We start from the raw sequence: 27,685 nt of genomic DNA, 5'->3' as shown, positions 1-27,685 counted from the left end.
GATGGAACCGTCTCTGTGCAGATCTGGAAGACCGTCCAGGCACAGAAACGGCAGTGTGAAGGCTCTGAGGTCACGTTCAAGGGTCAGGAAGAAGGCTGGGTCAGGGGTGGGAACAGAGGAGGACCAGGGCTTGGGCGCCAGTGGTAGGACCAGAAAGGTGAGAAGTGGTTCAGTCTGGGATGTATTTTGAGGGTGGAGCCAATGATCGTGGAATATAAAGGGAAGGGGGTTACCTGGGATGATGCAGAGATTTTTGTTCTGAGCAATTATAATTGCTGTACCCTCCCAGCCAATCCTTGGCCACAGTGCAGTGGGGTCAAGGTAGCGACCTAGAAGTCATGGGATGGGTCCTTATCCCCCTGGAACATCAATGAGGAGGAAATCTTGTTTTGTGGCGACACCTAGCTCTCCTACCCTCATCCCCCCTCCCATAACCCACACAACCTGGCTTCACAAACACATATTCCAAATGCTGTATTGTTCCGTGGAGATGCTTACGAATACTGAAAATCACCCAGCCCCAGGGTCCCAGCTGCCATGGGCCCCAAGTGCTGTGAAGGAGGGCCCGGAGGTGGGATCCGAACAAACATCAAACACTGTTTTCCTGAACTGTCCTTTTCAAAGGAGTCCGAATTTGAATGTGTTAGTCTAGATCATTTTATGCCCCTGGGAACTTTGGAAAACAATACAGGCATAGTGACATTTCTTTTATCAGCTTTGTGTGCTCAGGGAAAGAGAGGAAGAGAGGCCTGCTAAGACCACTGTCATCCCAGGGTGAGAGTGTATGTAAAAGTTGAATTGAAGGGAGTAATAGTTCTGTTAATAGCCGGAGCCTTCAGTGCCCCTTTAATGGATAGAACACTAGACAGAAATCAATATGGAAATAGGAGACCAAAACTGTAAAATAGCTAGACCTAAGATATATAGAACTCTGTACCTAGCAATAGTAGAAAACATATTCTTCTCAAATGTACACAGAACATTCTCCAGGATAAGATCATATGTTAGGCCACAAAACAAGTCTCAGAAATTTTTATTTTATTAAAAAAATTTTTTTAATGTTTATGGGGCGCCTGGGTGGCTCAGTCGGTTGAGTGTCCAACTTCAGCTCAGGTCATGATCTCACAGTTCGTGAGTTTCAAGCCCTGCATCGGGCTCTGTGTTGACAGCTTGGAGCCTGGAGCCTGCTTCGGATTCTGTGTCTCCCTGTCTCTCTGCCCCTCCCATGCTCATGCTCTGTCTCTCAATAATAAATAAACGTTTATTTTTGAGAGAGAGAGACAGAGCGTGAGCTGAGAAGGGGCAGAGAGAGGGGGAGACACAGAATCCAAAGTAGACTCCTGGCTCTGAGCTGTCAGCACAGAGCCTGATGCAGTGATCAAACTCAGGAACTGTGAGATCATGACCTGAGCTGAAATCAAGAGGGGGATACTTAACCAGCTGAGCCGCCCAAGCGCCCCCTGACTATATTTGACATGAGAGTTTCCTTTATTCATTTCATACCCTCACCATTGTGAGTCGATGCCATCTCTTCAGTTGAAGGCCTTAATAGAAAAACACTGACCTCCCCAAAAGAAGAGGGAATTCTGCCTAGAGACTGCCTTTAGACTTCTCTGGGCCTCCAGCCTGAGGATCTAACTTGCAGCCTTTGGACTTGCCAGCCTCCATAGTCACGTAAGCAAATTTTTTATTTTATTTTATTTTTTTTATATAAGCATATTTAAAAAAAAATTTTAACATTCATTTTTGAGAGTGAGAGAGACAGAGCATGAGTCGGGGGGGGGGGGCGGTGCAGAGAGAGAGGGAGACACAGAATCCGAAGGAGGCTCCAGGCTCCAAGCTGTCAGCACAGAGCTCTCAGCACAGAGCCCGACGTGGGGCTCGAACTCATGGACTGCAAGATCATGACCTGAGCTGAAGTTGGACACTTAACCGACTGAGCCACCCAGGTGCCCCATAAGCAAATTTTTAAAGATAAGTCTCTCTCTCTCTCTCTCTCTCTCTCTCTCTCACACACATACACACACACACACACACACACACACACACACATTCTATTGTTTGTTTCTCTGGAGAACCCTAATACAGTCCAAGACCAATGTCTTCCTTGGCTGACTCTACCACATATCGAAAGAATTAACGCCAACCCTTCTCAAGATCTTCCAAAATGCAAGAGGAGGAAACATTCCTAACTCCTCCTAGAGACCAGCAATGCCTAACGCGTATACCGTGTAAGGATATCACATGAAAAGAAAATTACAGTCCAATATCTTTTATGCATGTGATGGAAAATCCTCAACAATCACCTCTGCTATTCAACGTTGTACCAGAAGTTCTAGCAGAACAACAGAACAAGAACAAGAAAAAAAAAAAAAGCATGCAAATTGGAAAGGAAGAGCATATCTATTCCCAGATGACATGATTCTGTATATAGAAAATCCCAAGGATCCACAGGAAGGCTGCTGGGTCTAATAAAACAGATTCAGCAGAGCTGCAGACGCAAATCACCAGTCAAAAAAATCAGTTGTGTCTCCACACATCTGCCAAGAACAACCTGAAAAGGAAATTTGAGAAGCAATCCCATGTGCAAAAACAGCTAAAAAATAAAATACCTAGGAATAAATTCCATTTACATTAAGTGTCTGGAATAGGTAAATTTATAGACACAGAAAGTTGAATAGTGGCTTCCAGGGGCCATGGGAAGAGAGGACTGAGGGCTTACTGCCTGATGGTTATAGAATGTATCTTTGGGATGATAATTTTTTTAATGTTTTATTTATTTTTGAGAGAGAGACAGAGACAGAGACAGAGTGCAAGCAGGGGAGGAGCAGAGAGAGAGGGAGACACAGAATCCAAAGCAGGCTCCAGGCTCCAAGCTGTCAGCACAGAGCGTGACGTGGGGCTTGAACCCACGAACCCCGAGATCATGACCTGGGCTGAAGTCGGACGCTTAACCAACCAAGCCACCCAGGCACCCCTCTTTGGGATGATAAAAAAAAATAGTTTTGAAAATAAAGAGTGGCAATAGTTTCAAAATATTGTGAATGTAATATAAATTGAATTATACACTTTAAAATGGCTGAAATGGCAGATTTTATGTGATATCTGTTTTAACCACAAGAAAAACACTTATAAAAAGGAAGGAAGGAAGCATGTAGCATCTGGAGGCAGGATGGAAGGGGGCACGCTACCAGGGCAGCGGAGAGGGACAGGGCCATTTTGTCGTGTGACGGATACTGTTCTCAGGCACCACAACTGACGACCTGGACAGTGAGGCTGAGTCCTAAAGGGAGGGTCACGCAGTCACTAATCTCAAATGGTGACAGGTTTCCAGAGTATATCTTCCCATGCGCCCTTCCCACCCCACCCTCACCCCAACGTCATTTCAGGCCCAAGCCATCGATCCACACGTGGGACGGAACCTTGAGCCATTCTGTTTGAGATGTTAAAGGAAAAGGTAACTCTCTGCCGTGGTGATCTTGGAGCCACCAGAGCGATTGGCATCTGGGTCACAGATGTGGGACCAACTTGTGCCCCAGACACCGGGGCACCCCAGTCACCCACCACCACCCCACCACATGAGGGAAGGGCTTGAGCAGGTGGCACCCGATGAGACTAAGAAACGAAGAGAAAAAGTGCACAGTGGGGAGCAGGGGTCGGCTTCTGCAAGCTGAGCCGGGACAGCAAGGCCGCGCAGACCTGACATACAGTGCCCAGGGTGGCCACGCCTCAGTTGTGGACTTTGGCAGCCCGCGTAGGCAGGTGATCAGCCTGCGCCCCTGCAAGCAAGAGGTACCTGGGCTTACTCCTTGGCTGAGGCCACAGCCACCATGCCTGGGAGGGCCTTCACGCTGTGCCAGCTGCTTCTGCTGGGGCTGGGGTCCCAGGGTGCCCTGCCCCCGCCCTGTGACAGGTAGGAGTGGGGAAGCAGCTGGGGAAGGAGGTTGGGGTGGGATCTCAGGCGCTGAGGGTCAGTCCTTCTGAGGGAAGGGGAGGGAAGGATGTCAGCTTTCCTTGTGTAGCAGGCTGGGGGAAGAGGGTGCTGCCTCCTGACCCAGGCACCTGCTGGCCAGTGTCCTCCCTCCCCTCAACCAAACCATGCTCTTCTCAGGGTTGTTCTGGGAAACTCTCTGCCCAGCTTCCCTAGCCTGGAGGTGAGCAGCAGTGTAAGGACCTGAAAAGTGCTCCTAAGTTTGGCCTCTGTGACCTAGAGCAGGTCAGAGCTCTTTGTAGAGCCATAGCTCCCATTTCCCAAATAAGAGACCTAAGTGGCCCTGTCCTGCCTCCTAGACTCACAGGGCATCATCCTTTTCTCGTTTCAATGGCTCTCTTGCGCTCTCATGATGTCTCAGGCTGTGGCAGCAAACGAGAGAATCGAGATCCCCATCTTCCTGGACCTTACGTAATTAGCAGGGAGAGTGCCGATCGAAGCACAACTAAAAGTAAAATGAAGTGAGGGGGCTGCTCGGGGCCAGCGGAGGGCACAGCGGTGCAGAGGGATGCAGGGAGAAGGCATCTGTGAGGAGGAGAGGTTTGAACAGAATCGTAGATGGAACCGTCTCTGTGCAGATCTGGAAGACCGTCCAGGCCCAGAAACGGCAGTGCGAAGGCTCTGAGGTCGTTGTTCAAGGGTCAGGAAGAAGGCTGGGTCAGGGGTGGGAACAGAGGAGGACCAGGGCTTGGGCACCAGTGGTAGGACCAGAAAGGTGAGAAGTGGTTCACTCTGGGATGTATTTTGAAGGTGGAGCCGGATGATCGCGGAGTATAAAGGGAAGGGGGTTACCTGGGATGATGCAGAGATTTTTGTCCTGAGCAATTGTAATAAGGATTTCAGAGAGGCTGTGTGATCAAGAGTTTTGTCAAGTGCGAGGCTGGTTGCCAAAAGTATGGAAAGAAGACTGTGTCAGGGGTCAGTAAGACCACCCACAGCTTCGGCGATTTGCTAGTACTCACCACACAGTTACATCTGTGGTTACAGTCTATTCCAGTGAAAGGATGCGGATTAAAATTGGGAAAGGCAACAGGCACATAGGGCAGAGTCCCGGAGAGAAGAGACATGAGATCCAGTTGTCCTCTGCCGGTGGACTTGTATGAACAGCATTTACTTTTTCCAGCAGCACGTGTGACAACCTGCGTGAAGTATGGCCAACCAGGAAGCTCCCCTGGGTCTTGTGTTCAGGGCTTTCACTGGGGTTCAGTTATAGAGGCTTGGAGTGTCTGTATGCCTGACCTTAATTACTCAGTCTCCAGGCCTCTAAGTCAGAGGGATACTGGGTGGCTCTCAGTCCCCACCATAAATCACATTATTAGTATAAAATATCTGGTGTGGCCCAAGGTCCCACGTAAAGATTTATCAGACAGAAATCCAGTAGGTTATGGCTTATTTCTCAGGAGCTGGGCACACGCTGTGCTGTCTTTGAAATGTGTAGGGTGGGAACACAGCAAACCCATTAAGTCAACTTTTTGCTGCACAAGCTACTTGTTCTACAATGAATAATGTATTTAGTCTTTGTCTTGGGGTCCTGGGATATAACCTCTAAGCTCTTGGGATTTCCCAAGGGATAGGAGAGTCTTTGGTATTCGTGGTGGGTGCTGATAGTTTACATTAATGGGGTAACTCGTGGTGAGCCCCTGGGTGGTCATGCTGATGAGATGTCTCAGGCCATGCCAGAGAGATGGGCCATGTGATTGGAGGATTGGGGCTGTGGGTCACAGGATATCAACTTGACCTCCTGACCTCTGAGGGCAGAGGGGGCTGAAGATTGAGTTCAGTCACATGACCAGTGATTGAACCAATGGTGTGTATGAGACACGCCAATAAAAACTCTAGACACCAAAGCTCGGGGGAGTGTCCTGTTGGGTGAACACTTTGATGTGCCAGGAGGGTGGTATGTCTGGATTCTTTGAGGTGAAGACAGGGAAGGTCTGCATTCAGGACAATCCCGGACCTCTTTCTCTGTGTGTCTTTATTTGGCTGATCCTGATTTGTATCTTTAGAATAAAACTGTAATAATAAGGATAGTGCTTTCCTGGGCTCTGTGAGTCATTCTAGCACATTATTGAACCTGATGGGTTTGGGGAACCTCCAAATTTGTAGCCAGTTGGTCAGAAGTAGTGGAAGCCTGGGAAGCCCTGAACTTGGAGCCCCAGCTGAGGGCAGTCTTGTTGGGGACTGTGCCCATGGCCTGAGCTAGTTGGTTAGTACTGAGATTAGATTGCAATACTGTCGTCAATGTGACAAAACGTGTCATTTACTAGAATGACCTCAGTTCACTGGAACAGGTGGCTCGGGAAAAGCAAGACGAAAGGACAGGGGATGAGGACCCTTTGATTCCTGGGTGGCTGCCAGGTCACCCGTGGTTTGGAACAGCAGCTGTATTGGGATCAGTTCCTGGAGGTGAAAGTTGTCAGTGGAATTTAGAAATGATGGGTCCAGGGCCCAGGGTGTTGTCTCACTGGATGCCTAAGGAAATGCAGAAAAATAGGGGGGAAAAATGCGATCCTTTTGTTATTATTATCCTCTAATGGCAAACATGAGAGTGAGAGATGGGCCAGGCTTTGCTTCTGGCCAGTCCAAACCATAGCCTCTCTCGTCTCAGGGCCCCCGCCTAAGGAATGTGTTGGGGAAGATCCTGATTCTGGCTGGCCTAGGGGTGGCCCTGGACTCAGAGTCATTTCCAAAGGGGAAAAAAATAATTCTAAAATGACAAAGAATGAAGAAGGTTAGACTGATTCCCAAGAGAGTAGGATAGATAGAGGGGAGAGAGCCAGTGGACCCATCCCAGCAGGGCAGAGTCTTTAAACAGTTATTAAGAAGTGGGGCGTGGGACACCTGGGCTGCTCAGTCAGTTAAGCATCTAACTCTTGGTTTTGGCTCAGGTTTTTATCACGTGGTTCGTGGGATCGAGCCCCGCATCGGGCTCTGTGCTGACAGTGTGGAGCCTGCCTGGGATTCTCTCTCTCCCTTTGCCCCTCTTCCTTCCTCCCTTCCTCCCTCTCTCTCTCTCTCTCTCCCTCTCCCTCCCTCTCTCCCTCTCTCTCAAATAAATAAACTTTAAAAAAGATGGGGTGAATAAAGCAGCTGTGGCTACAGTCCAAAGAAAGTTGTTAATGCAGCACTTAGAAATTGAGTGGACCGATTGGACCCGCTGCACCCCCCCCCTCCCACCCAAGATGCGAGGGACCTAAACCCATCTCCATTTACCCTACTCTGGAGGAATTCAGAAAACTGCAAGGCAAAGCAGGTAATGAGAAAGCTGACCTCCAATCCACTGAGGCAGTGGCCACACAAGTTAAGATAAAGATTGGTGATGGGGTCAGGGTCCCTTAGCTCTGTCCCCTGCCTGGGAGTGGGCAAAATGTCAGAGGGTATGGAAGGTCCTGGAGTCTGTGACGTGGGGTCCCATGCGCCGCGGTAGCAGGAACACTGGTGAGTGCTATTCAGAGGACGTGAAAATGCAAGCCTTGGCGATCAAGGTGAATGCTTGGATGGAAAGTGCAATGTTCAGACAGACTTTACGTTGAGGGGTTGTTTCTCCTTCCCCTGAATGTTGTCTCGCAATGGCTTCCACATCTGGCCGGGGAACACTTACCCCGAGCAGTATCGTAAAATGAAAACCTGTTGGCAAAGCCACGGTTAGGAACACAAGGGTGGAAGGGACTATGGGGAAAGTGCCGTTGGTGTGTTTGAATAGTTTTCATGCGAAGTGGTTGCATCTGTTTTGCCTGAATGTGTTACAGGGGTGGATGTTGTGTCTGAGTGGGGAGTGTTTCCACTCTCTAGGATTATAAAGCAAAAGGCATATACATCTGCCATCGTGCTCCCGCTTGCTGTCTTCATTGGACATTCTCAATGGGCGCCGGGATGACTGCCTGAGGTCACACAGATCACATCCTTCTATGGAGCATAGGCTGCCGTTATAGTGGAAGTCTTGGGGCCCCTCCCAGCCGGCCAGACTTTGGGCTAGAGAATGTCCATTTGAGAGGCAATCACCAACTTGCTATCAGACGTTAATTCAGACCTCCTCTCTTAAAGGACGGAAGATAATCTTAAAACCTGACCTGCCCGTAACATCTTGGGTGGTGTTGGAAACATGACGTAAGAGGGAGGGCGGTGCCCAGCAGGGTTCCGTAACGCAATGGAAGTGGTTCATGCAGGAGCGTGCTGCTAGGGGAATGTGAGGTTAACTCCATGTGCTCGAGAGCAGATCGATCCCCTTCTCCCAGAACTGACTCTGGAACCACCTGAGGAGCTCTGGATTTTTTTTTTAAGTTTATTTATTTATTTTGAGAGAAAGCATGTGTGCATGCGAGTGGGGGAGGGGCAGAGAGAGAGAGAGAGAGAGAGAGAGAGAGAGAGAATCCCAAGCAGGCTCCACGCTGTCAATGCAGAGCCTGATGCGAGGCTCTCGATCTTACAGACCATGAGATCATGACGTGAGCCGAAATCAAGAGTTGGATGCTTAACCGCCTGCCACCCAGGTGCCCCGAGGGGCTCTGGATACTATTGCCACTGGGAAAGTGCCCTATAAACAGCTCTTGATTGACCAACAGAGAGCTGCTTGGTTCATGGACGGTCGTTCCGAGGTGAACAAACCGCAGTGAAAGGCTGCCGTTCTGACCAGAGACGACAAAACCAGATCAGCTTGGTGGGCTGAACTGCATGCTGTTTGCCACTGTGTTTGGGCCTTTACCTGTGCTTAGTCAGTGACCCCCGTCCTGGCCGCACGGTCAGGCAGAAGGGCAATGGGAACGTGGTCTGTAGAAACAGTGCCCTGTGTGGCACGGTCCTACGGAAGTCACTATGGGAATTTGCGGGGTTCCCGGAGGTAGAACCGCCGATGCCCATCAGAAAACCCCCTTCCTATGGGGCTCCTGGGTGGCTCAGTCGGTTAAGGGTTCGACTTCAGCTCAGGCCATGATCTCACGGCTTGCGAGTTTGAGCCCCTCATCGGGCTCTGTGCTGACAGCTCGGAGCCTGGAGCCTGCTTCGGATTCCGTGCCTCCCTCTCTCTCTGCCCCTCTCCTGCTCGTGCTCTGTCTCTCTCTGTCTTTCAAAAATGAATAAAAACGTCAAGGAAAAAAAAAAAAAAACCTCCCTTCCTAGACTGGAAAGTGACTAGAGCCAGCAAGCAGGTGTCCCAGTGCGTTCCCATGAGGTGGCCATTTGGGTTCACGAACCGATGGGACGTCGGGCGTTTGCAGCAATGCAGAGGTGGCCCAAATCTAGACACCTTGCACTCGCACCCCCTGAGGCACAAGATGCCGATAAGAGCTGTTCTGTCAACCAGAGAGACGGGCTCCACGTGGCTGCGGGGCAGATTCCCCGGAGGGAAGGACACACATGGAGCCGGCCAGTGAGACTGATGCTGGCAGACCCGGCACGATCAGACAGTGACCCTGAACTGGGTGTAGCTGTAAATGCTCAAAATACTGTAAAAGGACCAGAACAGAAGAGAATGCAGCAGTTTGGACCACGGAGTTACATTTTTTCGGACAGGGAACACACTTTCATCCTCCGAGTGAGGGTCTGATAGAGAGCTGGGATGGACGGTTACAACGTTGGTTGTCGGAAACGGGGAGACACAGACAGGAAGGGCCGGCCGACGCGGCTTCACCAGTGTGTGCTCAACACTCACCGTGAGGGGGTCCCGGGAGGGTGGCTACCAGCCGGACTGCTCTGCTTTTCGGGGGACTCTAGGGAAGAGGGGTGCAGAGGAGGCTGGTATGCCCATGCGATTCTTCCACAGGAGGGAGACGATGGTATGACGACGCTTTTTTCTTTCTTCCCCACATTTCTTCATCCTTCTTTTCTCCACCCGATGCAGAGATCCCAGGACCAAGGCAGCAGCTCCACACGTCCGAAGTAGGGATGATTCCTAAGCAAGAAAATGTAACTATACCCTTCGACTGTTATGTCCTAATTTCTAAGGGCCTGATGGGGGGGGGGGTGTTGTGCCTTCCCATCTGGCTAAATGGGGGTCGTCTCTGACTGTATTCGGGAACAGGGTAGGAATGGTCCAGCCAAAGCGCACCTGTGTGGCACCTGTGCGTGGGAGAGGACTGCGGGGAGGCACTTGCTGCACTAACGTTGCTCTGCAACCTGGCCCAGCACCGCAGCTGAACGTAGTGTCCTTTCCAAAGGTTGAAAAGTTTGGATAGAAATGGAGAGAAGGAGAAACAGTAGCCGCAGGTAAAGAAATGAGTGAGTGGATTGATAATAATGCAATGAAGGAAATCCACTATTACATGAACACTTTAATTTTTTTAAGTGTATTTATTTTGAGAGAGAGAAAGCCCTTTTCGGCGGGGTGGGGGGTGGGGGTGGTGGGAGAGAGAGGGAGAGACAGAATCCCAAGCAGGCTCTGCGCTGCCGGCACAGAACGCGGTGCAGGACTCGAACTCACGAACCGCGGGATCATGACCTGAGCCAAAGCCAAAATCAAGTTGGGCACTGAACTGACTGAGCCACCCAGGCGCCCCTACGTTAACACTTTAAAAGAGGCTCAGAGCAAGAAGCGATGCTGTTCTCAGTTCAAAAGGGTGAACGTGGGGCACCTGGGTGGCTCAGTCGGTCGGGCATCTGACTTTGGCTCAGGTCATGATCTCGCAGTTCGTGGTGGGTTTGAGCCCCACACCGGGCTCTGTGCTGACAGCTCGGAGCCTGGAGCCTGCTTCGGATTCTGTCTCCCTCTCTCTCTGCCCCTCCCCTGCTCACGCTCTGTCTCTGTCTCTGTCTCTCAAAAATAAACATTTTAAAAATTAAAAAATTTTTTTTAAAAAGGGTGAATGTACATATTGCTGAAATCACTCCTGCCCTGGAACCTGACAAGATCAAACGGAAGCCTGCAAACCTGAGTGGCCTCGCCAGGAAACATTTTGGCCATAAGATATGATGATGGAGTAGACTAATTATTCATGACTATATGAGACTATAATAGTATGCCAACATCTTCGACCTTCTTTTCAGCTTATATCTACCATAGTACGATATGGTGAAACACTAACGTTGTTGGTTAGATTATAATATTAATCTTGATGGTCGAATGTATTGGGAAGTTGAGTTAAAAGCCTCCTATCCCTACCCTCGCTCTAAATGTTAGGTATATTCGTGCTGATACTATTGCTTTATTACATAAATGCTACACCAAATGTAGATGCTCAAACAGGTAGGAATATTTTGCTAAAACGGACCCTTTGCCAAAGATCAGAGGGTAGTCTGCTGTATAAGAAAGAACGTGGCAGTCCTTCGACCCATTTTCCTGCAATGTAACCTCTGAGCTCTTGGAATTTCCCAAGTGATGGGAGAGTCTTGGGCATTCGGGTGGGCTCTGATAGTTTACATTAATGAGGTGACTCATGGTGAGCCCTTAGATGGTCACACTAATGAGATGTCTCAGGATGGGGGCAGACTGTGCCAGAAAGACTGACCGTATGATTAGAGGGTTGGAACTTTGGGTCATGTGATATCAGCCCAACCTCTGGGGAGGAGAGGGTGGCCGGGGATTGAGTTCAATCGCGTGGCCAGTGATTCAATCAATCATGCCCATGTGATGGAAACCTAATAAAAACTCTGGACACCAAGGCTCAATGGAGTTTCCTATTTGGTGAACACACTGAAGCGCCAGGAGGGTGATCAATCCTGATTCCACGGAGAGAGGACACAGAAGCTCCATGTTGAGGACCCTCCCTATATGTCTTGTGAAAGTGAACTGAGCGAGGACAGTTTTATTAGAGACTCTGCTCTTAAGCATCCAGAGTCTGCACTAACTCGAGATGGTCAGCATCAGAAGTTAAATCTGTCCACCACCCCTCTGCCCCTCGGCCTGGGCTTTCTTATAGCATAATTGTCATATTTGAGCATCTGCATTTATTTTTTTATATTTTTTAATGTTTATTATTTTTGAGACAGCATGAGTGAGGAGGGGCAGGAGGAGAGGGAGACAGAATCCAAAGCAGGCTCCAGGCTCTGAGCTGTCAGCACAGAGCCCAATGTGGGGCTTGACCCGTGAGCCACAAGGTCATGACCTAAGCCAAAGTTGGACACTGAACCGACTGAGCCACCCAGGCATCCTCAAGCATCTGCATTTAGTATAGCAATTATGTAACAGGTATAGCAGTATATTGGCATGAGTGTGCCTAACCTTTGGAGGAGTCAGTGCAGACTAGGGACAGACTGAAAGAAACAACTATTTTAACAACCAGCCTATAACGCCTTTACGTACGTTTTCGTATATTTGTACTGATTTGATTGCTCATTTCCTTCCTTGATCTGCCACTATTTGTATCTTAGGTAAACTTGTGCAGAACTACTTAGCATAGAAATTAGCTCAATCCAGTTCTTCCTCAGGCCAGGCATTTCCCACTGGTCTCCCATTCTGAGAAGGTTTTAACTCAATGTCCCAACATACTCAGTCATCAGTATCAGTGTGATTATGTGGCTAATTTACATAAGGTGGTTGAATCCTACCGATAATACCAGTATTATACCATATCCTGGTATGGTCACAGTACAATTTGGTTTCATTACAGAACAAATCTGGAAGAATTACAGAGGTATTCTCTGTTCCTTCTCGTTGGACTCAAACCTTGCCCTTATAGCAGATATTATTATGGACAGGCATCATTACAAATAGCCATGATTTTATTATTTATTATAACAAATTATTATGTGTTATTTCTGGGTTCCAAGTCCATTGGAGGCAAAGCCAGTCACCCTGTCTCTGTTCATAGGCATCTCAGGACAGGACCCGTCTCCTTCCTATGGGAGGACCTGGGTGGTATTCAGAATAGTTCCTATCCCTGATGATTGTACTACAGGGTATGTCTTCTTCTGATCTATTCTTGGAGCAAGGGCAGTCATAGTGCATCGAGTGTCCAGAGAACGAGGTTGTCAGGCCTCTAAATTCCCAGAGACGTGGCCCTTGAGCCTCAGTAGATACAATGGAAGGCCACTGATGCATGTGTACATTGGGTCCCATCAGCATTAAAATAGTCCAGAGGCCCTGTTGGGTGAGGGTACAGGCCCTTTCCCAGTGCTGGATCCTGGCATCATCCAGCATTATGTGTTGCCTTGCCCTGACCCATTTCACTAAAGCCTCATCATCTACCTGGTCTGACTCCCATCCTTCGCTTCCCTCCTGGAAGAGAGAACTCCTTCTCATCTGCTTATTCTAGTTAATAAGTATTTTTCCTCTGCCTCTCCTCATTAAAAGCAAATTCAGTTTGTTCAACAGTGGGGGACCTATATCCCCCAACGCTCTTTTATGCCTCATGGTCCAAAGTTGTTTAATCTACCGTGCATGTTGTTGCCATTAGATACTAAAAGCCTGAGTGCAGCTCAGATAAGGTGGGTTAGATAAGTGGTAGTCACGCCTAGATGCAATTTATTTTGAGTATGCCATAAGGCCTCCCATAGCCTTTCTCATCCCTGATGGGGCTATTCCCCAGGGGAATTTAGACACACTGTATGATGCCTACTGCTTTAATCCCACAAGAAACCCATTTATTCTCTCCTGTTTAATAGCTTTCTGTTCACAAAAACAAGGGTGATCTGCATTTGTGCTTATAGCACACTGCACGTGCTACTCTGTTTTGTCCGTTGACATCAGGGGCCTTTCCAAGTATTTGATTATCAAGGTTTATGTTACACAGCAATTAATCTGCCAAGAGTTGTAAACCACACAGTCCAAAGGCCCAGTGGGGAGCTGTTCTGGGAAATTCCTCCCCAACTGATATCCTTCGTAGTAAGTGTAATCTAAAAACTTGAAGTCAGAAGATGTTAGCACGTCACTAGAGTTCCCTTCAGTCATCAGCAGCCCAGCTCATTATCGTGTCCTAAAACCAGAATGCCTCCCAGAGAGATTCCAGTCATGTCTGCAGGCTTCCATTCAACTTCGTCGGGTTCCAAAGGCAGAGTGGTCATGGCAGACTCATGGCCTCACCCTCCCAGGCATCTGATACAACTGTGCTAAGGACAGTGTTAACCTCTTGCTCTCTCCAGGCACTAATGTCATGCTAGATTTCCCATTTTCATTGAATATCCATTTACTCGCCTCTCTGCCCTCATCTGCCATGTCTCCTTCTTTCCAGTTGTCTTCTTATCCATTCTGTTACCCTTTTGATTGAAGTGTTTAGTCCATTGACATTTAGAATGAGTACTGAAATATATGAATTTATTGCCATCATGTTGCCTGTAGAGTTGGAGATTCTGGTGGATCTTCTCTGGTCCTTTCTAGTCTTTGTTGCTTTTGGTCTTTTTTTTTTTTTTTTTGTCTTTGCTCCCCTCAGAGAGTCCCCCTTAAAGTTTCGTGCAGGGCTGGTTTAGTGGTCATGAACTCCTTTAGTTTTTGTCTGGGGAAACTTTTTATCTCTCCTTCTATGTTGAATGACACCCTTGCTGGATAAAGAATTCTTGGTTGCATGTTTTTCTGATTCAGCACGTTGAATATATCCTGCCTCTCCTTTCTGGCCTGCCAAGTTTCTGTGCATAGGTCTGCTGCAAACGTGATCTGTCTTCCCTTGTAGGTTAAGGACTCTTCTTCCCTTGCTGCTTTCATGATTCTTTTCTTGCCTGCGTATTTTGTGAATTTGACTATGATATGCCTTGTTGATGCGTTGATTTTTGTTGAATCTAATGGGAGTTCTCTGTGCTTCCTGGATGTTGATGTCTGTGTCTTTCCCCAGGTTAGGAAAGTTCTCCACTATGATTTGCTCACATAAACTTTCTGCCCCTTTTTCTCTCTCATCATCTGGGACTCCTGTGATTCGGATGTTATCCCTTTTTAATGAGTCACTGAGTTCTCTAAGTCTTATATCGTACTCTTTTGCCTTAGTTTCCCTCTTTCTTTTTCTGCTTCATTGTTCTCCAGAAGTTTGTCCTCTATGTCACTGATTTGCTGCCCTGCTTCATCCATCCTTGCCACCCTGGCATCCATTTGAGATTACATCTCAGTTATAGCATTTTTCATTTCATCCTGACTAGATTTTACTTATTTTATCTCTACAGAAAGGGAGTCTATGCTTTTTTTCAACCCCAGCTAGTACTCTTATTATTGTGATTCTAAATTCTGGTTCAGACATCTTGTTTGTATCTGTGTTAAGTCCCTGGCTGTCATTTACCTTCTTTCCATTTGTCATTGATTTTCACTAAACTTTTCAACCTTTGAAGAGACATTAGGTTTGGCCAGTGTACTTATCCAGATTGCCAACAGCAATACCAGTCTTGCTAGTGCCTTCCCTAGTTTCCTCTCATCTGTTCAGGATAGAGTTACAAGGCCCAGAATGCGTGGCTATTCCCACCACTAGAGAGTATAGCTGCATTCATTGTTAGCCCCCAGTTAGCCAGATGAGCTATGGCACAAGTCGCCCCACCAGGCCCTTGGGAATTCTGACATAAATATTTGAAAAGATGGACACCTGGGTGGCTCAGTTGGTTAAGCGTCCAACTCTTGATTTCAGCTCAGGTCGTGATATCACGAATCGTGAGTTCAAGCCCTGCGTCAGGCTCTGTGCTGACAACTCGGGCTTGGGATTCTCTGTCTCCCTCACTCTCTGTCCCTCTCCCCCCTGCTCAAAATAAAGAAATAAACATTTTTTAAAAAAGATTTGAAAAGATAGCTACAGTTTCTTGCTCAGGGATCATTCATGCTTCTGGCACCACATGGCAGTCTGGTCCACTGTGTAGGCAAAAGGTAAGTGGAGATGGTGTGGGAAAGAATTGTATAGTCCCACCAGCAACCTATCCACCCATCCCCCAGAAAACCAGAGGAATATATCCAGTGGGGACCCTCCTCTGGCCCTCATCCCATGCTGAGTGTGAGCACACACTTGTGAAGCTATGTAAGCCAGCCCCTCATGCTTTTATTTCTCTCCATTTTAATTTTTAATGTTTTATTTATTTTTGAGAGAGACAGTATGAGAGGGAAAGGGAGACACAGAAACCGAAGAAGGCTCCAGGCTCTGAGCTGTCAGCACAGAGCCCGATGCGGGGCTCAAACTCATAAACTGTGAGTCATGACCTGAGCTAAAGTCAGATGCTTATCCAACTGAGCCACCCAGGTGCCCCGATTTCTCCCTGTTTTATTATTATTTTTTTAATTTTTTAATGTTTATTTTTGAAGGAGAGAGACAACGTGAGTGGGAGAGGGGCAGAGAGAGAGGGAGACACAGAATCCGAAGCAGGCTCCAGGATCTGAGCTATCAGCACAGAGCCCGACATGGGGCTTGAACTCAAAATCTGTGAGATCATGACCTGAGTGAAGTCAGTCGCCCAACCGACTGAGCAACCCAGGAACCCCTTCCCATTTTAAACAAGAAAAGTTTCATTTGCCTGTTCCGATTCTGTATGGAGCCAGCACTCCGAAGGTGATAAGCCACGTTATGTGTCCGTTTGACGTGATCTCTCGGTCCATTGTTGGGACTGTGGGCCGACCAAATTGGCACAGTATCTTCTGTTCCAATGTAGTATTTTAAGCATATTCCTCTATAATCAGGTATGTAAAGCCTACTTTATCATGCCCCTTGAATTTCCAGAGTGATTTCCCGAGGGTTATGCCCCATACGGGCATCCCCTTGACGAGTCCAGTTTTTCCCTGCCTGTGAGTCAGTAAAAACCCCAACCTAGGGACTTTTTGCACTCACCTCTTCCATCACTGCAAGGGAAACAGCATGCAGTTCAGCCCACTGAGCTGATTCGTTCTTTCATGCTTTAAAGATTTCCATCATTTGGTCGGAGTGCATTGGCCTTCCAAACAAGATACTGTCTGTCTGCCTTGGAGCTGCCATCGGTAACCAAGCAGCTCTTTGTTGGTCACAGAGAGCTGTCCACAGGGCACCTCCCCATGGCTCCTCAGTGCTTCCCATGGTCCTGCGGGAAAGGAGGTGACTTGCCCACGAAGCCCCACGTAGCACATCCCTGCATAAAACGTTTCCACTGTATTGAGGAGCCCTTTGGGGGCACTGCCACTTTTTTTTTAATACTTATTTATTTAGAGAGAGAGTAAGCCAGGAAGGGGCAGAGAGAGAGAGCCAGAGATTGAATCCCAAGCAGACTCTATGCTATCAACACAGAGCCCATGTGGGGCTCGAACTCACAAATCGTGAAGTCACAGGGTGCCTGGGTGGCTCATCGGTTAAGCGTCCGACTCCTCATGTTGGGTCAGGTCGTGATCTCACTCTGTCTCTCAAAATAAACTTCAAAAAAAATCATGAGCCACCAGGGCACCCACGGGCACTGCCTTCTTTCTCAGAGTGTTTCTCTGACAGGACATTAGGGCTAGTTCAGGCCTTAGGAATGACTTCCATCCTTCATTCAGAGAGCTGGTTTCCACAAACACCCAACAGCAGGCCCGTAGTTGTCTTCCAAGGGGCATACATCCTGCCCCACACCTGCAGGTTTTCTGGTCCAAGGTCTCAGCAATTGCCACTGGGTGTAACTTACGGGATTTGGCCTTAAGCCCTTTTGATCCCTTTCACACAGGCCCCGCTGTACAGAGAATCCATCCAGCCCATTCTGTCGAGTCACTGATGACAGTGGTAGTCTCCTTGTTCCCGCTGGGTATTCCGCACTGTTCCAAATGACCACCCGGTGTGGGCTTGGGTACCTGTTTACATCCTGTACTGCAGAGTGTCCTCATTGTCTCAGCCTGGTTTGTCACCACCACCCGCACACGCCTACCACACATGCACACACACGTGCATAGGTGCCTACACACACAGCCCTGGTCCGGTCCAGGGAACATGCCCACATTCCAGCCTTTTCTCTCCCCTCCCGGGGGTGGCCTGACCTGCTCCCCTCCCCAACACTCTCGGCAGCCGGATTTACTGCTACGGGGAGCTCCTGCACCAGGTTCAGATGGCGAAGCTCTTCCAGGACGACAAGCAGTTTGTGGACATGCCACTGTCCTCGACTCCAGGTAAGGCAACTGGGGGCCCCACCTTCTGAACCTTCTGTACGAACGATAGTGGGACGCAGGGCCGGGCAGGGAGGGGCTCCTGGGCGCCAGCTGATCCCTCCTGGCCACCCGCACCCCAGACCGAGTTCTGCAGCACTTCCGGGAGCTGGCCGCCCGCCACAACCACAGCATTCCCACGCCACTGCTTCGCGCCTTCATCCAGGAACACTTCCAGGCCGCGGGGCAGGAGCTGCAGCCCTGGACCCCCGAGGACTGGAAGGACAGGTACAGCCTGGACAGAAAACGAGAGAGGGCCCTTCGGGGAGGGCTGTCTCCCTGAGCCCTGGGGTTCGGTTGGTGTTCTTCCAGCCCCCGGTTCCTGGGGAAGATCTCGGACCCCAAGCCACGGATCTGGGGGGAGCAGCTGCACCAGCTCTGGAAGAAACTGGGAAAGAAGGTGTGACTGCCCTGGGTGTTGGCAGGGGGGCCGAGCTGGGGGACAGTTTCGCCGGCTTGGGGCCCACCTTGCCTGTAGAGCACAGAGAGGGAGACGTTTCCTAAAAGTCTGTACCCTATCCACTGGGTCCTTGAAAAGAGTTCTCTAGAAGGAATTTCTGGAGGGGTAGAAGGGAACATCTACTTCAAACTTCTCACCTCCTCACCATCCTCCCCCCAGGCAAATTCAGCCTGTCCTGTCACCTCCAGGCTGCCCAACTGGGCTCTCCCTTCCCTGATCTCCTCGGGCCAGGTCTCGGCTCAGGACTATTTGCCACTGCTGATTGTGGCCTGTGGTCAGCACTGTCTGTTATGTACTTTCTCTCCTTTGAGGCTCAGAGAGGGCAGAGGTTTGCCCGAGGCTGCACAGCATCTGTCCTCGCAGCCGGCCCCCGGGGCCCTGGCACCCGCTGGCACAGAGTGGTGCTCCAGGGCCCTTCCCCACCCAGCCCCACAGGAGCAGACCCAGCTCTGTTCCACGACGCCCCTCAAAATAACTGACAGCCCACCGCTCTCCCACTGAAACCACACTCACTGGGACAGAACCAGGAGGCCACGAACAGAGAAAGTACCCGAAGGAGGCAGCCATCTCTACTCTGGTCCTACAGTTGCTCTCCCGAGGCCACGTTCATGTACGTCTGTCTCATTGGGAAAGCAGTTTGGGGTTTCCTTTCTCCTTACAAATAAAACTGCCAGTTACTTCACCAGCAAAAAGGGGTTCGTTTAGGAATAGCAGAGAACGGCCATCTAGGCTGAGTAAACCACAGGAAAACCGTGGGCAAGTCAGCAGCATGCAGAACAGGAACGCTGCTTTGTGGAGGAAGGGGGGCATTGGGAAGGCTGCTGCGAACAAGCCCTTTGCGGTAAACTGGGGCGTTCTGAGTACGGTGGCTTTTCATTGGCTGAGTTGTGACGGCCTCTCATTGGCTGGGCTGTTGCTGGGGAGGAAGAAACCTACCCCTTCAGCTGGGAGAGGAAGGAAGGCAGCATCCACTTGCAAGTTGGGATCTGCACTTGACAAAGAGTCTTAGGGCAGGAGGGCTTCACCTGCCAGCCTCCCGGAGGTTGTGAATGAGGTTTCCTTTCATTCAGTTTCACACTCCACGCCTGGGTCAGAGGATGCGGGCCCCGAGTCTCTGGGCCTGGCTTGGTGGTGGCCCCAGAGACGAGGCCAGGGGAGTGGAGGACGTGGTCCCCCTGGCCGGTCCTGATAATGGCCGTTGTTTGGCAAGCACCTGCCAGGGCCGGGCTGGGTTAGCCAGGACTCCAGAGGCCCCCACGTGGGGCCGAGCAGACCAGGCTCCCGCAGCTCAGGCCTTGACCTCAGCCGTACCCGGCTGACCAGCAGCAGAGCCAGAACTCGTGCTCTGGCTCCCTGGCTCCAAAGCCGCAGCTGCCAGGGCCCCCCCCCCCCCCGCCCGGCCTCTTCTGGACTCCACACCGTGGGGGTCCTGGGCTCCCTGTGCCCTCTCTCCTGACTGCAGGTGAAGCCAGAGGTCCTCAGCCACCCCGAGCAGTTCTCTCTGCTCTACTCAGAACACCCCTTCGTTGTGCCTGGTGGGTGCTTTGTCGAATTCTACTACTGGTGAGCGGCTGGGGCTTTAGGGCGGGAGTGGGGGAGCCCGGGGCCGGCAGGCTGTCCTGAGCAGGGTAGGGCATCCTGACTGGCCTGGGTGTGCAGGGCAGGGGGTGGCGGGGGGGGGGGCGGGAGGGTGGGTGCCTGAGCTGCCCCTTTCCCCAGGGACTCCTACTGGGTGATGGGGGGGGGCTGCTCCTCTCTGAGATGCCCGAGACCGTGAAGGGCATGCTGCAGAACTTCCTGGACCTGGTGCGACTGTAAGAGGGGACGGGCTTGGCGCTGGATTGGCCTTGGCCTTGGCCGCTGGGCAGATGCCCCTCAGCAGGCCTCCTTCTCGGCAGCTGTGGACATGTCCCCAACGGGGCCCGCGTGTACTCCCTGCAGCGGAGCCAGCCCCCCCTGCTGACTCTCATGTTGCACTCCTACGTGGCTCACACCAACGATACCGCCTTCCTGAGGTGGGCACCCCGGCCCCCTGCTGCCCTGCAGGCCCCCGTCCCTGAGACCTCCCAGGGCGGGACTGAGGGGGCGTGCCTGGGCTAAGGCGGTATCTGGCTCCGCCCCAGGGACAACCTCGGGACCCTAGCTTTGGAATTGGACTTCTGGACTGAGCACAGGAACGTCTCTGTGAGCTCGGGGGGGAAGAACTACGTCCTGAATCACTATTCTGTCCCTTATGGGGGACCCAGGTAAGGAGCTGCCCCGCTAGCCTCTCAGTCTCTCATCGTTCACTCTGGTGTGAGGGCCAGTGACTTCGCCCCACGCCTCCGATGGGTGATGCTAAAAGTCCAGGACAATGCAGGGCTGTTGAAAGACAAGCCAAGGGCAGGTGAGGCAACATGGCGCAGCCTCCGGCTTGGGCTTAGAGCTTCCTGGTGCCAGGACGCTCGCTTTCCTCCTCCAGGCCCGAGTCTTACAGCAGAGACGGGGAGGTCAGGCATCTGGGTGGGGCTGGGACCCTGATGTGTGTCAGGCCCCGGTCCCCGGTCTGCTGCTGCCTCATCATCACAGGGGACCGGGAAGCTCTGTGGGCCGAGCTCAAGGCTGGGGCCGAGTCTGGCTGGGACTTCTCCTCACGTTGGCTCGTCAAAGGCGGGAGCCCCAACTTGCTGAGCAGCATCCGGACCAGCAAACTCGTGCCTGTTGATCTCAATGCCTTCCTGTGCCAAGCAGAGGAGCTGATGAGCGACTTCTACTCCAGACCGGGTGAGCTCGCCAGCAGGAGGAGAGGGAGAACGGTGCTCGGCCGGCTTTGGTCCTGCCTCAGCCTTGGCCATGGAGCTGGAAGTAGGACCCTGGGTGAAGGGTCTGTACCCCACCCCTGGTACTGCTAGAGCAAGAGTACAAATGGAGCCCACTCTCCACTCACGGTCCCTTTCTCACCAGGAGGGAGTTATAGGTTCTGTGGGAGGGCACCTCAGTCCACACATTCAAACTCCCTCCATTCCCTTTGTCCTGCCAGAACTAGGGGAATACACACGGCCAGTGCCCTCCTAGGAGAGACCTGGTAACAGGCCAGTGCAGGTCCTGAGAGCTATACAGGGCCGTCTGCTCAGGAAATTCCAGGTCCTAGAGGCCTGAAATGTGGCCCCCAGGTATGCATGTCCCCTTGGTGCTCAGGATTTCTAGCCCTTGGGAAGGACAACAGGAGGAGGCCAAAGTAGATCTCTTGAAGGTATGGGACCCAGGTTGCTCAGTCTAAAGACAGTGTCACCCCAGGGAACGACCTCCAAGACACAAAATACAGAAATACGCGGGAACAGCGCTTGGCTGCCATGAAAGCCATCCTGTGGAATGAGGAGAACGGTGCCTGGTTTGACTATGACCTTGAGAACAGAAGGAAGAACCTCGAGTTTTACCCATCCAACCTTAGTCCTCTCTAGTCTGGCTGTTTCTCTGACCCGGGAGTCATGGACAAGGCTCTGAAATATCTGGAGGTGAGGAAGGGGCAGGGGCAGCAGGGCGGGCTGGTATACTGGGGGCGGAACCACCTGCTCTCTCCCTGCCCCTGAGCTAGTGACCTCCACTCCCTCCTGCTCCACCCCTGTGCCTGAGCCTGCAGGTCCCGCTGGAGCCACCAGGGGGCGGCAGTGAGCCAAGAAGAGAAAGTCCAGGAAGGGGACCATCTGGCTTTAGGAGGGCCCGGCCCCTTGGCTCCTCATCCAGTCCCCACCCACGGTCCGAGAAATGTCTGGAACCTTCTAGGACAGCCAGATCTTGACCTACCAGTACGGGATCCCGACCTCTCTCCAGAAGACAGGCCAGCAGTGGGACTTCCCCAATGCCTGGGCCCCCTTGCAGGACCTGGTCATCAGAGGTAGGGAGGCAGCAGTGGGGCACATCCCAGGGCCTGCCCTCCTTGCATCTAGAGGGTCAGCCCCTGGTACTGGGGAGGTGTGAACAGAGGATGTGAGGGCTTTCTCTGGCTCTTCTGTTCTCATGGCTTCCCCCTCAGCAGACATTTGTGTCTGCCCCCACGTGTCCAGGGAACCAGCCTTCCTTTCTCTCTCCAAACCCAGGCCCTGGGGAAAGAGCACGTTGGCTTTTCACGTGGTTTCAAGATGGAGGTCTTGAGGCTCGGGCCTCTTTCCCTCCTTGAGGAGAGTAAGGCTCAGGCCCATGCTCCCTCTGGGTTGGGGACTCAGGTGGCTCAGGGTCCCGCCTGGGGCGGGGTGGGGTCTAGGTCTGGCCAAGTGTCCTTCCCCTCGGGCCCAGGAAGTGGCTTTCCAGCTGGCTCAGAATTGGATCCGAACCAACTTTGAGGTCTACTCCAGAAAGTCAGCCATGTATGAGAAGGTGAGCTGCTCCTGAGCCCTGACCCTCCTGGGCCTCCTCCCCACGAGGAGATGGGGGAATTGCCAGGCTTTGCAAAGCCCGGGGACAGTGGTGACACCCAGTGGCCATTCTTGGGCACTGCAGGCCAGGGCAGCTTCTCCCACAGGGGCTCCCGTTTCTGGCTTTCCCTAGAGGGCTGAGGTGAGGGGGCGCAGGGGTGGGGTGGGTAGTGCCTGACCTTAGAGCCTGTCCTTTTGTTCCCAGTAGGACATCAGCAACGGTGTGGTCAGCCAGGTGGTGGAGGGGAGTATGAAGTTCAGGTGAGTGGGCCCACATCCCATAGGAACTACAGGGCTCTGCTGTCCCCGCGACTGGCCATGACCTCCGCTGTCTGGGCCTGTTTCCTCCTGTGGATGTGGGTCCACAGGGAGGAGCCTGCCTGGAGCTCCTTTGTCCTCCTGGGGTTAGGCAGTTCTAGAGCCCCTGGGTGGAGATCTCACACCCCCTAAAATAGGGCTTGAGGGCCTTCCCCAGAGATCCTGCCCCACTAGCCATTCCTCTCTCCAGGAGGGCTTTGGCTGGACCAGTGGAGTGGTCCCGATGCTCCTGGACTGCTACGGCGACCGACTGAGCTCGGGGACCCAGACCGCTTTCCTGGTGCCCCAGTGCCTCACAACTGCCCTTCTGCTCAGCCTCCTGCCACAGTGATGGGCCTCCCTGCCCCATCTGCCTCATTAAACCTCTGCGTGAGTCCTCATGTTTTCTTACTTCTAGAGACCCCATACCCCACCCAGAGCCAGTCCTTGGAGTGGTCAGGATAGGGACGTGGAAGTCATGGGCTGTGTGCCCTTATCCCTCCTAGAACCCCAGTAAGGAGGAAATCCTATTTTGCGGGGAACACCTGGCCCCATATCCCATACAACCTGGCTTCCCAAACACATACTCCAAATGCTTTATTGTTCTGTTGAGATGCTTACAAATACTGAAAATCGCCCAGCCCAGGCCGGGCAACCATGGCCCAGTGTTGGGCAGAGGAGCAGGGTTGTGGGCTTAGTGTTAAGGCGTGAAGGGCTGAGGCCAGACAGCTGGGGGCCTGGTCCTCTGCTCTCCATTTCTGTCATCCTTCTGAGGCAGAAGGGAGGGCAGCCAGCCCCCAGGGTCCTCCCCCTCTGCTCAGGTTTCCCCCGGCGGGCATCTGAGCGGCCCTCCATCCCTGTTAGAAACCCAGCCAGTTCTGTAGAACCCAGTCTAGCTGCCTCTCCCATCTGCTTCCTTCCTCCAGTCTCTGGATGTCCAAGCTTCGTCCCTTCTGGCTCTAAGCAAGGCACGAGTGCAAGGGAGAGGTCTGGACTAGGGGGCGGCCGGCTGTGCACCAGGGCCTGGAGACCTAGGGGGCAGGGAGCAGGTGCTTGGTCCCTTCCCCCGGCATGAGATGCACAAGGTCCTGGGCTGGAGAGGTCGCAGTACGTACCCTCGGATGGGCCCACGGCTGCAGCATGGGCGGAGCCACGGCAACGAGTGTATGACCATGGCGACGAAGCAGTCACTGTGGAGATCGTGGTTGGGGGTCTGCAAAAAGGGGATGGGGTTAGGACCTCAAGGATGGCACTGGAGGTCTCTGGCCCTTGAACAAAGGGGAGAACAGGGTAGAGCGGGGTTGGAGAAGTACACCGCCTGAGCTGTTACCCCACTCTTGATGTGGTTCTCCTCAGCCCCCAAGGCCCCCGCAAAGGGGGCTGAGGCAAGAAGGGATCTTTGGCAGATTCTGGTACCATAATTTGTCCTTTTGCAAAAGAGAACACAGGCTGGGGAGTGCAGGTGCCAGGTCAGAGCTTGAGGCCCCCTCTTGTGACAGCTCCTCAGGCCTGGGGCAGGGCCCTCCAAGGTTACTGCAGATTCTGGGCTCCCGGCAGCCTCCCCACTTTTCATCTGCTGGCTGGTTCTTCAGGGGGCCTGAGCCCAGAAATTCACAGGATGAGCTCCTTACACCGTAGAACAGTACAAAGTCACCTACAACAGCCCCAGGCACGCTCCGCCCTTCCAGGCCTCTGGGGGCACGCCTGTGTGGCCCGGTGTGCACCTCTGTCTCCAGGGCGGAGCAGCTGGTGGGCTGGCCCGAGGGTCCAGGAGGTCCACACCGGTCAGTTCATGAATTGAGTGTAGCCCTCAGCTCCGGTCACGATGACATCCATCCAGATGCGCATGGCCTCGGCAGATGGGGCCACCATGTAGTAGAGCCGGTCATGGGTCTTCACACAGAAGGTGAGGGCTGGGTTCGGGCTCTGCTCAGGGAGAGAGGAAGGTCTAAGCCAGGGCTCACCTCTGACCCCCCATCTGCCCTTTCCCCTCCCCGTCTCCAGGACACCCTAGAGCTCAGGACGGAGTCTGAAACAGGCCCCAAACCTAGTGCCCATCAGTCCAGCGGGCCCCCGCTGGAGACGGTCCCCTCCTCACACCCGGACCATCCTTGGGCCCTGGCAGGGCCGTACCCTGCCTCGTGGGGGCACTGTTCCTCAGCGAGCCCGGGGGCACAAAAGTATCACAGGAATCGGACACAAAGGGCCCTTCCCGTGAGGTCCAGAGTCTCCTCTCAGCCCAAGAGGGGCCGATGGAAAAAGCTGCAGGTGGGATGCTGGGCCGCAGAGGAGGGGAGGTCAGGGCTGAGGTGGGCACCCGAGGCTTGGGGGGAGGGAGGCTGATTACATGAGGGCAGACAGCCCAGGCCTCGGACACACCCCCTCTATCAGTCCCCCCGGCCAGAACCCTCCCGGAGAACCCCTTCCTCCCTTTAGCCATCCTTTCTGTGGTGCCCACCCCTCTCCCCACAGGGACACAGCCTGCTGTCACCTCAAGAGAGGGGGCCGCAAGCCGCCCCCCACTGCTCCTCCCTCAGGCCTGGGGAAGGGGGGCGGAGGGGAGAGTAAAGGGTCAGGGACAAGTAGGGGACAGGAGGCATTAATGCGCAGTTTTGGTTACACGTAGGTGGGGGAGGGGTACCTCGGTCACCACAGTGAAGCTGAAAAACCTCTTCTGGGAAGGGGAGAGGGAGAGAGGAAGAGAAAGTTTACAAAGAGACCAAGCCATGGGTCCAAGTCTCTGGAGGACGCAGGCTGGAGGCTGTCGTCCCACAACGCCACGGGGCCCGCCCTCACCTTGGCCGCACTGCGCAGGTGGTCATAGTAGACCTCCTCGATGGCCTGGAAGTAGATGACCCCCTTCAGCTTCGTCTCATGCTTGTCTGCAAAGGAAATAAGGCCGGGCTGAGGAGGCCTGTCGTCCCTCAGGTGACGTGCTGCTGAAGGAGCACCCCTGCCCCCAGTCTGAGAAATGGGGTGAGTCCCAGGACTCCAGAACAGAGCCCAACATGGAGCCCCGAAGATCTGGTCAGTGCTCAGCCTTGCTCAGAATTAGAGAACGCAAATTAGAACTCCACTGAGATACCACTTCTCACCTACCAGAATGGCAAAAATATGCCAACAATAAACAGCACCCCTTAGGTGGGGCTCTGGAGAAACAGGGGAGGTGGTCTGGTAAGTGACAGGTAAGTCCTACCAGGATTAGGTGTTTGCCCTTCGAGCCAATGACTGCACTTACGGACATTTATTTTACAAGTAACAAATTTACACGCGTATTCACCCCAACAGTATTGGTAGTCATGAAATACTGCAAACAACGCACGTGTCCCCGAGTAGAGATTGGTTAATAAATTATAGTTTAGCACATGAGGGGACACTACACCGCTCTTAAATGATTCAGAAATCTCTGACACATAGTTTCAGAAATACAGCTTAACTTAAAATGTATCAGATGTAGATCTATCTCACACAGATCTGATACGTTAGCAGTAAAACAAGGAATGCATTGTATGCCACCTTTTGTGTAAGAAAACGAGTAACAGTCTATGTTTGCATTTGCTTACATTCTAAAACTCTACAAGGATACACAAGAGATTTATAATAAAAACAGTCATCTGGAGTGAGCAGAGGCATAAGTCCCAATCTAAAGCTTTTTGGGCGTTTTGATATCAGAACTCTATGAATGCACTGGCCTATTCGCCTCTAATATTAAAAGACAGACGCGTAGCACCTAGAGGCAGGGGTGACAGGAAGAAGGTGGGCAAGCTAACAGCAGAGGGGACCGTTCCAGTGGGGAGGGAGGGGAACTGCCAAGGGAAAGCCCAGGGCCTGGGCCATCTTGTCTTGTGGCAAACTGCTTGGGCGCCACAACCGAAAGGTCACACACAGTCACTAAACTCAGACAGTGACAGCCGATGGCCTGCACCTTGCTCTGCACCCTTCCCCCACCCCTGTGTCCTATCCGGCCTGAGTCCTCCATCCGGGAGCACTGCTGTAGCCTCCTCGATGTGCCCCGGCCCCACCCTCTGCCCCTTCAACTCCTCTCCCCCAAGGACAAGGGAGCGATCTTCCTAAAGCAAACCTAATCCTGCTGCCTCAACCCGAGAGCCTCCCGGCCAGTTCCCTCCCCGGGAACCTGCCGCCATCTTGGCTTGCCAAAGGGTACTTACAGGCCGGTGCCAACACACCCCTCTGGTCTTATCTCACATCCTTGCCCTGCACCAACGCGTTCTATCTGGCCAGGTGGAGCTGCTGACCAGTCCCTTAAGAGTATGCTCTGCATACACTGGAGCGGTCTCCAGCCCATTCCCTTGGCAAATTCCTAAATGGTCGTCCAGACCTATTGCGAGTGTCACCGCTGTGGTGCCTGGCTGCACTCCCCTGTGTTCCCACAGCATGGATGTTCCTCTACAGAACTTACCATGCTAAATCTGAGCCCTTCTTTACCCGTCTGTAGGTCTACCTCCTCCAACACCAACAGCTATGTGCCTAGCACACAGCAGGTGCTCAGTGCTGAAGGAGCCCTAGGCGCTGGGATCACCAGCAATCACAGATCCTTCTCTTAGGAACCTACAATCCAGTGGGGA

General features: G+C 52.3%; 2 protein-coding genes across 14 annotated transcripts in view; one reads left to right on the top strand and one right to left on the bottom strand.

Annotated features, from left to right (window-relative positions):
- Positions 1-3,830: 3,830 nt before the first annotated feature.
- Positions 3,831-23,553, top strand: TREH (trehalase). Its single transcript, XM_042958960.1, is given in 17 exon segments — positions 3,831-3,913; positions 17,815-17,915; positions 18,035-18,179; positions 18,264-18,351; positions 19,874-19,974; positions 20,131-20,149; positions 20,152-20,225; positions 20,310-20,426; positions 20,535-20,657; positions 20,873-20,913; positions 20,980-21,174; positions 21,688-21,905; positions 22,174-22,285; positions 22,652-22,764; positions 23,008-23,025; positions 23,028-23,063; positions 23,311-23,553. Coding segments are annotated over 17 exon segments (1,725 nt in total). The 3' UTR covers positions 23,452-23,553.
- Positions 23,554-23,679: 126 nt separating this feature from the next.
- PHLDB1 (pleckstrin homology like domain family B member 1) overlaps positions 23,680-27,685 on the bottom strand; it is a 45,899-nt gene continuing 41,893 nt past the window's right edge. For all 13 annotated transcript variants that reach the window (XM_042957871.1, XM_042957869.1, XM_042957870.1 and 10 more), the window contains 2 exons: positions 25,896-25,981; positions 23,680-25,025 (listed from right to left, as the gene is read on the bottom strand). In XM_042957871.1, coding sequence (XP_042813805.1) covers positions 24,885-25,025; positions 25,896-25,981 — 227 coding nt within the window. In that variant the 3' untranslated portion in view covers positions 23,680-24,884. The remainder of the gene's footprint in view (positions 25,026-25,895; positions 25,982-27,685) is intronic.

This window comes from Panthera tigris, chromosome D1, assembly GCF_018350195.1.
Source record: "Panthera tigris isolate Pti1 chromosome D1, P.tigris_Pti1_mat1.1, whole genome shotgun sequence".
In the NCBI taxonomy this organism is placed as follows: Eukaryota; Metazoa; Chordata; class Mammalia; order Carnivora; family Felidae; genus Panthera; species Panthera tigris.
The sequence above is the reverse complement of the archived record's forward strand: the minus strand, read 5'-3'. Positions and strand labels throughout refer to the sequence as shown.